The 16,562-nt window shown below is 39.8% G+C and overlaps 2 protein-coding genes across 3 annotated transcripts in view; one reads left to right on the forward strand and one right to left on the reverse strand.

Annotated features, from left to right (window-relative positions):
* Positions 1–8,798, forward strand: part of TMA16 (translation machinery associated 16 homolog) — a 42,554-nt gene extending 33,756 nt beyond the window's left edge. Inside the window, exons 4-7 of the mRNA XM_060114813.1 lie at positions 572–656; positions 1,792–1,940; positions 5,872–5,914; positions 7,647–8,798. Of these exons, the coding sequence (XP_059970796.1) occupies positions 572–656; positions 1,792–1,940; positions 5,872–5,914; positions 7,647–7,827 (458 nt within the window). The 3' untranslated portion in view covers positions 7,828–8,798. The remainder of the gene's footprint in view (positions 1–571; positions 657–1,791; positions 1,941–5,871; positions 5,915–7,646) is intronic.
* Positions 8,799–15,805: 7,007 nt separating this feature from the next.
* The window catches only part of MARCHF1 (membrane associated ring-CH-type finger 1), a 304,632-nt gene continuing 303,875 nt past the window's right edge, over positions 15,806–16,562 (reverse strand). For both annotated transcript variants that reach the window (XM_060114799.1, XM_060114791.1), the window contains one exon: positions 15,806–16,104. In XM_060114799.1, coding sequence (XP_059970782.1) covers positions 15,806–16,104 — 299 coding nt within the window. The remainder of the gene's footprint in view (positions 16,105–16,562) is intronic.

A 16,562-nucleotide genomic window follows, 5' to 3' on the forward strand; every position in this document is an offset into this window, starting at 1 on the left:
TAATAAATGTCAGTCATTCTGCACAGTATCTGGCAGATCTTGTATGCTTAAGATATTTACTAACTTTGAGGCCCTGAACAGGTTACTTAACCTGTCTCTTCCAAATGGAGATAATAATAATAATCCTCATAGGATTGTAAAGGTCTTGACATAGTGCCTGCTGCTTGTTAAATGTTCAGCAGATGTCATCCTCTTCATTAGTCTAATCAGACTCTCATTTTTGTTATTTCGGACAAGTTCTATCCTTTGCTTTATAAATACTTAGAACTTCATGTTCTGTTAACAGTGTTCGTTCTTTTTTTAAATTTTTTGTATCCTTACTGGATAAGAAATATATACAGAAAAGCGTCCCTCCTACCCTTGTCTCTTGCCCAAATTAAAATGTGACAATTTAATTTCTGACAGACTGATTTCGTTAGCTTTGAGCCCACACAAAACTTTATATTTAACTTTGAAATAAATTTTGATACTGTTTTGAACAGTATCAGCATTGATGTTGAAAATTATAATGACTATCTCTGCTTGAATGATGACTTGTTGTGTTAAACTGTCTTGGTACTTGTTGTTATAGGTGAAAAACTGCAGTGGTTTCAAAATCATCTTGATCCCAAAAAAGTAGGATATTCAAAGAGAGATGCTTGTGAATTAATTGAAAGGTAAACACTGGGCATGTTATGAGCAAAGGATCAGTAACAGGAATTCCCCAGCTTGATTCTTCAAGATTCAGAGTTCTCTTCGGGATTTATAGATGAGCAAATGAGCTTTGTTATCAAGACTTTGGATTCTTATACAAGCTTAGCCATTTTAGTAGCTTTGTAACCTTTCTGGGCCTCAGAGTGGTAGTTAACCCAGTTTCTTGGCTTCCTGGAGGAATGTCATCTAAACTGACATCTAAAGATAGGGGCTAGCAGATTGAGGTGAGGTAGTTGGAGCCTCTAGGCAGAGAGAACAAGATCTGAAAGGCCCGGGGTGAGAGCAGCATATTTAGTGATCTGCCAGACATTTAATAAGACTGAAATAACAGGTTCAAGGAGGGAATTGTGACAGGTAGGATAAACAACCAGCTTATGAAAGATCTCAGATATCAGTGTAAGAGTTTGGACTTTATCCAAGGACCGTGGGAGACATAGTTACAGCAAGCACCTGAGATGGTCACATTTTTAAGCTTTAGAAAGGTCACAGTTGGAGGAATGAGGAAAATGGATGAGGGGACAGGCTTTGGCTGGGAGACTGCTGAGAGGCTGATGAAGCAGTCCAGGCAAGAGGTGATGGTGGGAGCAGTGTGGTGAAGAGAAGTGAAAGAGTGCAGACATTTTAAGGAGGTGGAAGTCCCAGTCTTTAATGTGGCATAAAAGGGAGAGAGGGGAAGGAGTCAAGGGGGGCACTCGCATCCCTCACTTGGGCAGCTGGATGAATGGTTGTAGCAGGGGATGGAGCGGGTTGGGAGGGGGCGCCTAGGGGCAGCGCGGAGGCAAGTCCAGGGGTGGCGTGCTAAGCCAGATGGAGATGTCCAGGAGGTGGCTGAGAACGTGGATACAGAGTTTGTTTAACAGACACTTTAATGGCAGGCTTTGATGTGGTCACAGGAATTTTGAAAATGGTTCAGTTACCACGAGAAGGTCTGAGGTCTGAGAACGTAAGGGACTCAGAGGAATATAAAAACTTAAGGGACAGGCGAAGGCTGGGGATTATGGTGTTTTTTCTGGCGGGGGGGGGGGAGCTTATGTTTTAAATGAACTAATATAAGCCAAACAGAGACTCTGTAAGTCAGATCATTTTCTTATTTTTCAGGTATTTAAATCGGTTCAGCAGTGAGCTGGAGCAGATTGAGTTACACAACAGCATCAAGGCCAGGCAGGGCCGGCGGCACTGCGCCCGAGAGGCGGTCATCAAGCAGACCATGGAGCGTGAGCGGCGGCAGTACGGGGGCTACGGCCTTGGTAGGAGCGGGAGGGCAGCGGTACGGGGGCCTTGGTGTGTTCTCAGGGTACTTCCCTTCTTTCTAGTCGGATTTGCCTTTACTTATTCTATTTATTTAGTTTAGTTTGATTTTCTTCCTTTGATTTCCTTTCCTTTTGAGTGTTTGGAATAATTTTTGAATTCATTCTTTTTTTTCCTCCTACATTCCCCAAACTGTCAGTGTTGACAGTGACTTATCTTTCTACTGTGACAGTAAGGTTTTCCTCTCCCTTCCGGTGTATACTTGATTTGCTTTGTTCTAGAGTTATTACTTGCCCATCTCCAACCACATCGTCGTTTCTTTAGAGTAAGTACTGTGTCCTCTTGTCTTTGTAAGTCTTGTAGTAAAGAGCTATACTTGTTGCAGCGTTTCTTGAGAAATTATAGAAATCAAATTTTCTTTCTTAGCACTAGCATTTCTTACAGTTCCTGAAGACAAGTATGTTGTGGGCTTAACAACACTGAAGAAAGGCGCTTAGGAGGAGAGGAGAGGGCACTTGTAAGGGCTTGCAACGCCCGAAGTCAGGTGATGACCCAAGGGCTACATGGCCTGCAAATGGTGTTTGATTGGCTTATTAATTGTCAGCATAAAAAAATCTGCTAGTTTCACATGAAAAACATAGATTTCTGGCTTCTCGTGAAACATGCGATGGTCTGGCAGCGTCGTCTGCTAGAGCAAAGTAGCAACTGTCCCTTTTAGACTTGACCATTCAGTGGTCCCACACCTTCCTTCATTCACATTCCCTGCCTGGTCCCTGTCGGCATTCCTGTGTGGATTTGCTTGGGAAAGTGTAGTAAATGAAATGCTTAAAGCAACATTAGGTTTTTAAATTTTAATAATAACAATAGGGCCCTGAAGCAGATACCCTGTGGGTAACTGTTGTGTTGGTCCCAGCCTGTGCATAGCGATGCTGTGCGCCGGGAGGGTCAGGGGCGGCCTCCGCAGGCGTTCTCCCCACTGGAGCCAGTGTTGTGGCTGGACCCCACCCTTGTGGTTCTTACTGTGATTGGAGGGTGCACCTCAGCAGAAACCGGCAGGGAGCTTTGAAAAAAACAAGATTTAGTGCTTAAAAGTTCTGGACGGTACAGGACATGCCTGAGGGCCACACAGCGAGGTCTCCAGTAGAGAAGCAGGAGGGAACAGGGACCTGGGGCCCTGCCTTTGTTAGGGTCATAGGCGGGATGCCTGGGGTTTCACGGGTTCACTCTTCATAAAGGCACCAGAAGGGGGAACGGGGTCACTCAGGTGGTTAGTTATCCACGTTCCCTGGGGCTTTCTAATAGGGGAACTTCGTGGGTGAGGAGCCTGGTCCCTCACCTAGCTGTTTTGCTGGAGCTGCGTCAGTCTGGCCGTAGGTAGATCCATAGAGTTGGATGTCTTCGCAGCGTATACCTCGACAGTTGGAAGGTTAGCATCAGGCACTTAACCTTCAGCGACACTGTGAGCCCTGAGTAGATGGCAGTTCCTCTACATCATTCCTAAGCAGTGAGTTTCTTCACTGAAAAAACAACAGAATAACTTCAGAACTAGATAGATCTGGACTTAAACCCTTACAGCTTACTATATAACAGGGCATGTTTCTTCCCACCCACTCCCTGGCCTTGTTACCTTCCATTTAAAAATAGAGGTAAATAGTGCACCTCCTTCCCAGGTTGTTTAAAAGTCAAGTGAGGGGCTTCCCTGGTGGCGCAGTGGTTGAGAGTCCGCCTGCCGATGCAGGGGACACGGGTTTGTGCCTGGTCCGGGAAGATCCCACATGCCGCAGAGCGGCTGGGCCCTTGAGCCATGGCCGCTGGGCCTGCATTTCCGGAGCCTGTGCTCCGCAACGGGAGAGGCCACAGCTGTGAGAGGCCCGCGTACCGCAAAAAAAAGTCAAGTGAGATTTCACATATCAAGTGCCTGACACAGAACCTACTGTAGAAGGTTGAGGGAGAGCTTTGGCCACTGTGTCCTTTTCACCTCAATTTGACTATGCTTGTAATCTCCATTTCTTCATCTTTCCATTTTTATTGGAACCCCTTAATTAGGCTTTTGTAGCCACCACTCAACTAAAAGCCCTTGTCACCGATGACCTTTAAGTTGCAAAGACACATAGTGCCTGTACTGGGCACTCATGTAGTCAGCTTTTCTGCAGTGTTTGATACAGATGATCCCTTCATTTCTTGTCACACTTTTTATTTGGGGTAGAAGCCCCTGACCTTCCCTGGTTTTCCTCCAAGTTAACTGGCCATGACTTCAGTGTCCTGAGTTGAATCCCTCATAACCTCACAAACTAAATATTGACCCAGGTCCCTGTCCTTGGGCCTCTTCTCTTTTCTATTTACACGAATTCCTGAGTTGATGTCATTCAGTCCTGTGGTTTTAAATACCATTTAAATGCTCATAACTTCTAAATTTATATTCTCAATACTTACCGCTAGAACTCCAGACTTGCATTATCAAACTTGGGTGTCTCAGAGTATCTACTTGAATGTCTTACATGCATCTCCAACTTACGTCCCAAAGCAGAGTCCAGCTTTTCTCCTAAAACTCGCTTCTCCTGCAAGCTCCCTGTGTCCGTCAGTGACATCACCACTTGCCCTGTGGCTTGTGTCAGAAACCCTGCCGACAGTTTCGCGTTCCACATCCAGCTCATCAGCAGGATATACTTAAGAGTCTAATGGCTTGCACTGCTGCCCCCAGCACCTCTAGCTCGAGCCACCACCATCTCAGCTCTGCCGTCATGACAGCCTCCCAGGTGGTCTCTCTGCTTAGTCTGTTCAGCCTGCAGCCGCCAGGTTAATCAACAATAATTGACGGCACACTCCAGGTCAGACATCTGGTGGTGGAGCCAGTGCTAAAACTCAGACCTCGTCTTCCAGTTATGCCACAGTCCTTATTCCAGATGCATGGAATGTGTCTGGTGAAAAAAACTTTGTCAACTCTGTCAAGTTTACAAACATCTAGAAACGTGGGCAGATTGTCACCAAATGCTGTGTTGATAAGGTTCAGAGAAGACGAGATAACTGACATCTCTCCCTCTTGCTCCTGGGGGTATAAACTGTTTCTGACTCATTTTATTAGAATTTCTTAAAAAAAAAAATTGTGCTTAATTTATACCTTTTAAACACCTGACCCCTCATACTCACGCTCTTATTTTCTGAAGCTATTGTAAAAGTCAGCATACAGTCATGTCAAACATTTTTATCTTTTTCATTAATTGATACTGGATTTTATTTAATATTTTATCCATTGGCCAGAATTTTTGCAGCAGTGTTCCATTTTTTGTTAAACATGCCTCTTGTGTTCCATCAACAAGGATGATCCATGCATATAGGTTTATGATCCACTTTCTAATCATGATAAGGAACTGTCATACACCTAGTTTTCATTTAAAATGGGTTTAAATTTTATTGAACTTTATTGAACATCTATTGATTATAGTTTATTTAAAAATTTTTTTACATTTTTAATAGTATTTTTTAATATCTAATAATCCTTGCATTCCTCAGACAAACTCTACCTTGCCAAAGCAAACTATATGCTTGAAAAAATTGTACCGTTCACCAAGAAAATATGTAAAACAACTGAGCATGTTGTTGTAGGGGACTGATAGAATTTGCCAGGCACCTTTACTGTTTAAAAGGACAGAGTTTATTTTGTTGATAGGTTTGTTTTATTTTATAGATTCTGTGGTAGAATACATTATTTAATAGTGTTCTTTTTGAATCACCTTCTTATAAAGTAAGTCCTTTATGCTTGCAAAACTTACTTTTCATTATAGCATTATAATCATGCTTTGAAATTTTGTTTTTCTTTGGATGTTCTTGCTGGCTGTCAGTTATTATTGTTTCTGAGATAATAAATGAGGAAACTATAAATGTTATAATAGAAGACATTGCCTAATAGATATAAATTATTTTCTTTTCCAGAGATTCCAGACATTTTAAATGCAGGTAATCTGAAAACTTTTAGGTGAGTGTCTCTTTTGTTCTTTGAAGCTGCAAGTAAAATACATAAGAGATAAACTTTCTTCCCTTTTGAGTCTACGTTAGAGCTAAAAGAAAATTAGGGGGTTCTTTTTAACCTTTCCTCTTTCATCAGTTGAAGTAAGAATTTTCCTAAGTTTAGCATTTGTTAGAGATGCCTGATGTACACTGAAATGATAATGACCTGGTGCTTTTGTTTTTCAAAATACTTGAAAATTCTTTAATATAGTACTTAAAGAACATGATATCCTTGTTCCTCCCTGGTTCTTATTTTTTAAAAAGATAAATTGTCAGCAGCAGACTTGTTGGCTGAGTCCTGTCCCCATACTGTTTGCAGCACCCGCTTCTGGAGAAGGGGGCTAGTGGGAAGTGGTATGGGGGTATGGTTAAATCATAAAGAACCATTTGCCCCAGTGGTTTCTCTCATAGTGCTGTGTGACCGAGAGACCAGTGAGTAGGATTTCCTGTTTCCAGTTTTCAGACATGGGTTCTTTGTCTTTAGAACATAATTTTTATTAATCATTTTGATATTAGCTAGGCCATGTTGATCAGTCTGAAATTTTAATTGAAATTAGATACCTTTAAGTCCATATTATTTGAAACCCTTAAGCTTATTTTATATTTTTATACTTCAGAACTCATAGAAAATATTTAATATTCATAAAATATTCGCTCTAATAGAATTTATTGATCATATTTAAGAAGTGGTTCACTTTCTAGCCTATGTACATGTATTTATAAGTACATGGAGCTTAAGATTATACATTAATTTTTTTTGCTTGTAATGTTAAGTAATCAGATATATAAATGTTCTCTTTTTTTTTTTTTTTTTTTTTCTTTTTGCGGTATGCGGGCCTCTCACTGTTGCGGCCTCTCCCGCTGCGGAGCACAGGCTCCGGATGCGCAGGCCCAGCGGCCATGGCTCACGGGCCCAGCCGCTCCGCGGCATATGGGATCCTCCCAGATCGGGGCACGAACCTGTATCCTCTGCATCGGCAGGCGGACTCTCAACCACTGCGCCACCAGGGAGGCCCTAAATGTTCTCTTTATTCCTAAAACAGTGTATGTTCTGCCTCCCCCAAAGAAAGCCAGAAATGAGAAGAAATTAGCCTAGACTGTTAGTATCAGAGTTCAGTTCTCAGAAGAATCTTCACATTGCTCGTAAAGTAATTGAACATAGGATTGTCACAGAAAAGCTGGGGTTGAAGAACTAAAAAAGTTTTCTATTATAACCAAAAAAATTGTTTGATTACTAAAACAATTGTGATTTACCATTGTGTGTGAAAAGAAAAACCTTTTCTGACTGCATTTTGGAGATTTTCCAGGATAATGTAGTTCCTACTTCTGAAATTCTTAATACCATATATGTCCTAATAGAGGGAAATGTTGGGGTTAGGAAGACTAAAAGAATGGAACGGAGTTTCCTTGTAACTTCTGCCTAATATTTTCCTGCATTGCTTCGGAAATTTTGAATATGTGGAATTCTCTGTGCAGTTAACCACTACTGTAGATTAATGAGAAAGTGCAGTAAGTATGGAAAAAGCATACCTCAGTTCTTGGGACATTATTTTTTTTCTAGTGCATTTATATTATTTCCTTCTAGAGCATTTGAATCTGCTGTAAGTTTGTAAACTTTCTAATGCTTAGTTTTGAATATTGACTTTATTACTTCCCTACCTCACCCCTCACCAACTCTCTGCATTCTCTCTTTTGTCTAGGGAATGGGATTTTGATCTGAAGAAATTGCCAAACATTAAAATGAGAAAAATCTGTGCTAATGATGCAGTGCCTAAGAAGTGTAAGAAGAAAACTGTGACAGCTGTAGACACAGATTTAGGAGAATTGGAACTGAAAGATGAATCAAGTGACACAGATGAGGAAATGACTGCAGTGGCCTAATTGTCTTTACTTGAGTTGAAAATAAGTAATTTGAGAACTTCAAGTTACACTTGAATTGATTATGGTAAATAATTGTCTCTACACAACAATTTGCTGTTTAGCTTATTCTCTTATATGATGAGAATCCCATTTTCAGTTTCAAAAACAGTGTTACGATTTTAACTTAAAAATGAATGTTGCTTTATGTTTACGTTAAGTTGTTAGACTAGGTAGAAATGCTCTGCAAAATCCATTTAATCTGAATTTCTGGGGCTGGGAGAGCAATATGAACGAGGACAAAAAATGTTGTAATTTTTCCCCTAATGTTTACTTAGAATCACCTAATCTCACATTTTGGGGCACGGGCAGCAGCTGTTTGCTAGAAGGTTACTGTGGTACTTCTTGAGCAGTGACAATGGCAAAATTGCCTTTTAGTAATGTTTTATTCTTCTTCCTCTTACACGTTAAAACTATTTTCTTTCCTTTTAAAATAGGGAAAATGTGATACGGAATTTATATACATTTATGGATTGCACATTGCTGTTATTTATTAACTTCGAGTCAGAGTTAGTTAAATGGTTTAAAAAAAACAGTAACTATTCTTGTTTTGTTGATCTCCTGCATTTAACCTGTTATCTTGATAAAGGGGATGAATGATTTCAGGTTAGCTCTTTTGGTTTGTATATTATTTTTTGCTTTCTCATTGTGAAAAGTGATAGGTTTTATTTGTGGAAACAGAACTAAAGATTCTAGTTATTTCAATTATTTTTTCTTCTAAGAGATAGGTTAACCTGACATATAACAGTATTTCTAGTATCATGAAAAACATGGATGTGGTTGAATGTTCTTCACAAAAATTGTTAAATGCAGGTATCTTCTAGTCTGTTTTCTAAAGAATGCAATGCAAGAGTATTTGAGTATTTTCAAGGAAAAAAAATGCTGTATGACGTAACTAGGTATCAACTAAGTCTTGTTAACAGTTTTTTTACTTAAGAAAATTAAAAGTAAAACATTTCTATGATTTTTACTTCTGAAGGTTCTAATTATTTAATGTTTAATGATTTAACTGATGCTGCCTTGCTTTGGCTTTAAGTAATCTGCAAAAGTATGGTTTTATGGTTATATAATAAGTTCCTATCTCTTTAGTCATTGGCAAATTTCCTTCTCCTTTTTTGGGGGGAGGGGATTCATTTTTAGTTTCAAAATGGCCATAAAAACTGAGTCATAAATTACAGTAAAGAATAAAAACCGTTTTTTCTGGTCTGATATTTAAAAAACATTACTGTTAGGTAAGTAACTTGTGAAAATGGCAGATCCTTCTCCCTCTCAAACATTTGTCCCTGGTTTTCCTTGTGCTTTCAAAGCAAAAAGTATAACAAGCTATACTGCTTGGAACCAGAACAGATAAATATTTGTTGAATGAATGAATTTAGGACGGTAATTGTCATGTGACTCCTGGCTGGACCACAGTAGCCTAAGGGATCATTTGTCTTCAGAGTAGTGCTCTCAAACAGCCCTTTAGCCACTGTGTATAGAACATGTTCTTTCTGCAGTGACACTTACCCGGCCCCTTTTCAGTGAGTGTTAACACCTTTGTAAGGTAGCTTCTTCAGTCCATGGCCATGGAACAGAGTAAGAGTAACACTTTGTTGGCACTTCTGTGTAAACTAATGGCTGGCAAATAGTAAAATGGAATGGCAGATAGTGTTGTAAGTATTTTAGATGTTGTAGGCCAAATGCAGTTTCTGTTGCATATCTTTTTGTGTATGTGTGTGTGTTTTACCACCCTTTAAAAATATAAAACCCATTGTGGCCATACCCAAATAGGCTGCAGGCTGGATTCGGCCTGCTTGCCACAGTTTGCCAACCCCTGGTCTACATCAGCAAGCTGAATTCCACGGACTTGGGCTAATGATACGTTTCTAAGCTCAGATCCGGTCACTGGTATCTGCAGTCTCTGTTCCTGATATCTGGCCACTTCTTGCCTTGCAGACAGATCTCTCTTTGGGACTCTGTTCACCTCAAATAGCCTTTTCTACTCTTGTAATGCTTATGCTTCAGGGCAGGAGGTTGAATAGGTGTCCTCTTTGGTATGTTTATTTGATGGGGTATAATTTTATTTCTGACCACTTTTATTTTTTAAAGAAGTTTTAAGTTCACATCAAAGTCAAGAGGCAGGTAAAGAGATCTCCCATGTACCGCCTTGCCCCTGCATAGCGTCCCCGCCAGCCTGCCCCTGACTGACGTCCCCCGCCAGATGGTACCTTTGTTACAGCTGATGAACCTGCATTGACATCCAGCACATTTGGAATGAAATTCACATGCTGTTCCATGGCCAGAGAGGCCTGAGATGTTCTGATTCCTGACGGCCTCTCCAACCTCAGCTTGTTTCCACGTGCCCTTGGTTGGCTTCATTTCAGACTCACTGGCCTTCTGTCCTTTCCTAGGGTGGGACGGTACTCTGCTGGCACCCTGATGACTTTGTGTGTGTCCACCGAGGCCAGGCTTGGTCGCAGCTAACCTGAGCATTAGAAGAATGCTGTTTGGTCTTCTTGGAAGAGGAGGACATAGGATGCTTGTGAGGAAGTACCCCAGGGCACTCCACATTTGCCTCCCTGTCTTCTGGGGAGGAAAAGTGAGACAGGTTGTCATTGCCTCCCAGGTTCTGATGAAGTATGAGACTTCCCTGCCTCAGTCTCAGTCGTAGTTGCAGGCTGCAAAATTGCTTAGCTACATCATGGAATTGGCTTCTCAGCAACGGGCGTCCTGTCCCAGATATTGCGTTATCCCCTCCTCTGGCCCCTTTTATTTCTGTGCCTTCCCTTGGGATGAGCCTCATGGGGAGCTGGCACCTCTGTTCATCTTTCTTTCGCCATCTCTGTAAGTAATGAACTTACTCTAACAAGGGCTTGTTTCCTTACTGGCTGAATCTTGCTGGGCATTTCTTGTTCGGGACTTTGCTGCCTGCCTTGCCATTTCCCTGAATTAAAGCATCCACCCGACCCTTGCTGCCCTTGGTACCCGTCACAGCTCCCAGTTTTAGATCACTAGCTGAACACACAGTGACAATGATCTGTGATCTAGGTGTGTTGTAATTTGGGAGGTGTGAGAAGACTATACATGTGGGTATCCAGTTTGGGCAGAAGAATGAGCTCATACAATTAGTCTAATAAGCCAGCAGGCACCCTGGCCAGGCAGTCTGTTGACTCACTGGATTCAGGCTTAGAAGTTGGGGCTTTGGAGGGGGACGTTTTCTTCACTAATCACCAAACCTCCTCTTAGGTTAGAAATAGATTCCAAAGTCTTTCTCCTAGTATTTATTATCTCTGGGTAGAAAAATGCTGTTATATTTTTTTGTATATCCAAGCCTTATTCATGAGAAAATACTTTCTCTAGATTACATAGTGATTTTCTTAAAGTTTTTTTTTCTTCTTCTTTAAAACAGGGTTTGAAAGTCTGTATAGATTGTTTGCGTTGGTTTTCCCTTGTTAATGCGCCTGTTTAATTCTTCCTAAAATGTCATGGGTTAATCAACCTATGTTGGCCTTAAAATATGTTCAGACCCTGCTTAAAGCCCAGACCATAATAAAATCTTAAGAACTCAGGCTTCCCTGGTGGCACAGTGGTTAGGAATCTGCCTGCCAATGCAGGGGACATGGGTTGGATCCCTGGCCCGGGAGGATTCCACATGCCACAGAGCAGCTAAGCCCATGAGCTACAACTACTGAAGCCCACGTACCTGGAGCCCATGCTCTGCAACAAGAGAAGCCACCGCAATGAGAAGCCCACGCACCGCAACGAAGAGTAGCCCCTGCTCACCGCAACTAGAGAAAGCCCGCACACAGCAACGAAGACCCAGCACATCCAAAAATAAAACAAACAAATTTATATACATATAAAAAATATTAAGAACTCAAGGCTGTTTGAATGTTGCAGATACAAATCTGCAGAAATCCAGGTAAGTTAGGCAAAAAATATAGAAACCACAACAAAGGTTTGGATCACTTGTTTAATATACAAAGTCTGTTTCACAGGTAATTATTTTCTTTTCCTTAATTTGTCTTAGTACACATTATTCACAAAACAGTAAACTGTTAATGCAAGAGAATTAGGTAAAACCGAAAAAAGTACAAATGCTCAATCCCCAAAATTGCACACAGTTATAACTTTTCCTTGTTTGTTTTAATGCAGTTTCAAATGGGCTTTCTTCAGATGTGGAGGAAACACTGCAGCCCAAAATAACAGTACTTCCTTTCAACTGTATTGACAGGTAAAATAGCACCTTTGGGCTGACTTAAGGAAAGAAAACTAATTTTCATCTTTCTTAATTAAAGTGTAAGTCCTACACAATTATCGTATGACAACTACAATAATGATAAGTTTTAAGAGCTCTACTTTGTTCCAAAATATTCATTGGCATGGCAAGGAAAGGTAAATTGTGTCAGGCAGATGCAAAAATCTTCCTCCCCACCTCACCTCCATGACCATTAGAGTATCTTAGTGATGTCATTGCTCTAATGAGCTAGTTTTCCAGCCCAAATAAGTAGATGTTTTAGGGGACCTTTTGCAAAACAAGATAAGTGTGACTATGTGGCCATCTCTCTGGAACTATAATCACATGTAACAGCAGCTCAGAGTGAGAATAGATGTTTTAAGGACCTTTTGCTAAACAAGATAAATGTAACTGTGGCCATCTCTGGGACTATAATCACATGTAACAACCCCGGAGTGAGATTTAATCCTAGGGCATTTTGAAAGACTCCAGAGTATATACCTGTCTTCCTTTTATTTCTCCATTGCTTTATATCCCAAGTCGATGGGAACATTTTGTTTGTTTACATTTTGTTTGTACTTAAGTTTAATTGCCCTTTGGACTTCACTTTAAAAAAATACTGATTTCATTTCTTTACAATTTAATCTTTGATCTTACACAATTAGAGTGACAGTTCTTTAAAAAATCAACAGCATAAATTATGTTTTCTGGTATTGATAATACCACAGATTCATGATGATAAAAAGCCAAGGTTTTAGCAGAACTATAAGTTAATTCTTCAATTTCAGTTCTTTGTTTCAATTCCATTTTATTTCTTACATAAGCAGGTGAGCATGCTTCAAAAAATTGCCATTCCGGAGAGCAGTTTTTCTCTTTGAAGGGTATATCCAGTCCACAGAAGTGTTGTCACAAAGCCAAACCCGGTCATCAAAAGGACAAATGTACCATTGCCACACAGAACATAAAATAATCAACATTCGGTTTTAAATGCACATAGTTACTTCAGATTGTTTGAACTACCAACAGCCATTACGGGAAAACTTGTTAAAGATTTAAATTCAGGAGTTCAGTGTTTAAAAAATAGCAGAATAATGTTGACTTTTAATGTGTTAGGGAGCTATATTATTTTCTCATTTCAAGAAAGTCAAAGCCTATTCAAGTTCATTTTGAGAATTTACGTATGGTTTTAAAACACCATGTCATTTTTTATCATTAATACAGTAATGCTTATCTTTACTTTTCATTCTAGAATTTCTTAGTGTTCATTATGCCCATTGATAAATTATTATTAAGCCAGTCGTCTTCCACTGTGAAATTATGCACTTACCTATATTGCTAAAGTTTGGACAGAATTTAAATGGTATTTATGGTATAATTCAGGTAAATAATCCTTTTCCTGACAGAGCAAACAAAAGAGAAATCAACATTTCTTTGTTTGCTGGTGGCTAGGTTTTGTTCCCTCAGGAATATTTGTAAACAACTGTTGCCATTGCTAAACCTCAGGAGAAATGGATTAATAAAATGCTTAGGTAAATTATCAGAAAAGAATGAGTCACATTTAATCCCTTGGGTGAGGTGCCATGGTTAAATCCCCTAAAGCTTCATTATCCATGAGTGTATTTATCTTAAACCTTGAAAATGGAAATTTAAGGAGTTAATACAAAGTCCAGGTTGTTTAAGCTTCATGTATTTTTAATTACACCACTGTGTCTTTATTTGTGCAGAAATTTTGGTTCAGTTTAGTTGCCTCAAGTTAGTTTTTCCTGTGCCTTCATTCCGCGCTCCTACAGCAAGTTTTAAGAAAGATGGGTTTTAAACCTTTTGTTTCCTGCCTGACTGAATACCTTGACGTTTTTCTCATGTTTATACAGGAACAAACACATGCCACACACACACACACAAAGTTGATACTGTTGACCTTTGCTTTATTTCTAAGGAACTGGGACTATTTGGACTCAGTGTCAGCCACTACTCATATCGTATCAAACTTCTCCTCAGAAAAAGGTTATTTCTCTTTTCTTTCCCTATGGTAACCTGTGAGGAAAAAGCCCATTGACAATTACAAAGTGCATCAGTGTGATACCCAGATTTGTGCAATGCGATACCCATGCTTTGGTTCTATGGCCATCACGGTTGCCTTTTCACAATAATAAATACGACAGCTAGCAAAAATAAATCACCTCGTTTTATGTAAGACATCTCTCTTTGACAGGCCACTATATTTATAACCATTAATCTAGCTCACTGCTATGTCATTCACACTTCAGTTTTACATGAATATGCAAAGAATACAATAATCAACTGAACTGTCAAACCTAAACAATTCAATTTATTACTTATCACAGAATCTGTTGAATATTTTTGCCTCCCAGCTGAGCAAGGGAAATACTGTCAGCTTTTTAAAATACAGTCTGAATGCTTGGTCATAACTACTCATCTGTCAAGGTGACACCTCATTTAAAAAAAAGGTACGTTTGACTTAAAGATATTAAATTTTTATTTTCCCTATTATAAGTGCTTCATAGTAGCAAATAAGTTAATTTCAGAACTTACCATAGGCAGATTGCTTTATAGTTTTGTTTTTTCACCCTTTAGAGAAATGGTAACTTCATCTAACTCTTAACCAAGATATTTAATTTGATTAATTTAGTGCTTTGTAAAATAGTATTTGTGATACTTTGAATAAGAGAATGAATTAAGCTGCTGTTTTGAGAGATTCAATTGTTAAATGAAGCAGAGGCTTTGTCTCTAATTTTAGGTCTGCACTAGCCAATAAGTTCAATTCAAATTGAGCTATGCTGTAAACATACTGGATTTTGAAGACTTGGTTCATAAAAACTGCAAAATAACTCAATACTTTTTTATATTGATGACATTGAAATGATAACTTGGGTATATAGTGTTAAATATATTATCAAAATTCATTTCACCTATTTATTTTTACTTTTTCTAATGGGGCTACTAGAAAATTTAAATTTGCATATGTGGCCTTCATTTGTGGCTCACATTATATTTCTGTTGGACAACACTGTTTTAGAGGGTCCACGTGGAGTATACAAGGCTTCTGTGGGTATTTAACAGAGCTAATTAAACCCAAAAATCTCTGAAAATCATGATTTAAACATAATTCCAAGTATTAATATCTTCAAGTGTGTATTGCATCTATTTTAAAAAACATGCATCTGTCAAAACAACTGGACTCCACTATAGCCATAAAAACCTGTTAGCTGTCGAAGTATGAATATCAAAATATGCATCTTCTGAGTTTGCTTCTGATGTGCCTTAGGAATAATGCAGATAATTTCAAGCTTAAAACCAAATGTGTTTGTCATTTCCAGATGAGAGAGTTAACATTACAAGGCCCTAGAAGAAAGACACGTTGCAATTCAAGTCCATATTCTTGACCTTGCCCTGTTACTGTAAAGACTCATGGGTCTGTCCGGTTAGTCTCTCCTCATTGCCTGAAATCATCCCTTGCTCCAGTGGTCCTTGTCTCACAAATCATTCTCCAGCCAACTTTTCACATTTTCTCTTCACACTTGAGACTGCTTCATGGGATCCTGATCATTTGGTGTTTCTTCTCCTTCCCTTTTTGAGCAAAGAAAGGACAAATGAGTCAGAAAGAGGAGAGAAGATAAAGAGGGTGACTAACTCAGGATCACTTCTGTCACTTGTAGTGGCTGAGGGCCAGGTGATACTCCAGTGACACGCTCCCGGCTGGCCCCATCACACGGGTATGACTTCGGGGGGGCCGCCCTCCGAAGGTGGCAGTGCGTTGGTCCCCGTTTGTAAGGCAGGCACTGCCCCGGCGTCCTTGGCGTCCGTGTTCACCGTGCAGGAGCAGTTCTTCTCCAGCCTCTTGGCCGTGTCGGGGCAGTTCTGCACAAAGATCACGCGGTTGTAGGCCTTCAGCCTGCGCCACAGCTGAACGTAGACCTTGCACTGTACGTACATGAAGACCAAACCTCCCGTGAAGCCGATGGCCACCACAACCAGTTTTGTCCAAAATGGCCATTCAAGGACACCTTTGAAATAAGAGAGAGAACATTACCACCAAGTCTTTATTGATCATGCCAGCCTGTTAGTATTTCATAGATCAGGAATATATACTTAACAACTAGTAAAAATTATAACCTGATTGCTTAACTGCTTTAAGTATTCTCGAGGTATTGCCAAAATCGTACATGAAGAAATTCTCTCCCCTACCACTGTAATGATGTCTCTCATCTCTCTTAGCCATCAAGAACCTACTGTGATCATCAGATACTACATCAGATACTTACTTCGACATTTATTCCTTACAGCTAAATCTTTAAGGAAGGATACTGCACATACTGAGTGAAAGAATCAGACTTTAGGATCCTCCTAAGGTAATGTAATACGTACATGCGTGGGATTGTACCCATGGGTTCCCCACCACCACCCTCGTTACCTTTAACATTTAAAAAAAAAAGAGAAAGAAAGAAGGTGCCACATCTCAGAA

The sequence above is a fragment of the Mesoplodon densirostris genome, chromosome 1 (assembly GCF_025265405.1).
Source record: "Mesoplodon densirostris isolate mMesDen1 chromosome 1, mMesDen1 primary haplotype, whole genome shotgun sequence".
NCBI lineage: Eukaryota > Metazoa > Chordata > Mammalia > Artiodactyla > Ziphiidae > Mesoplodon > Mesoplodon densirostris.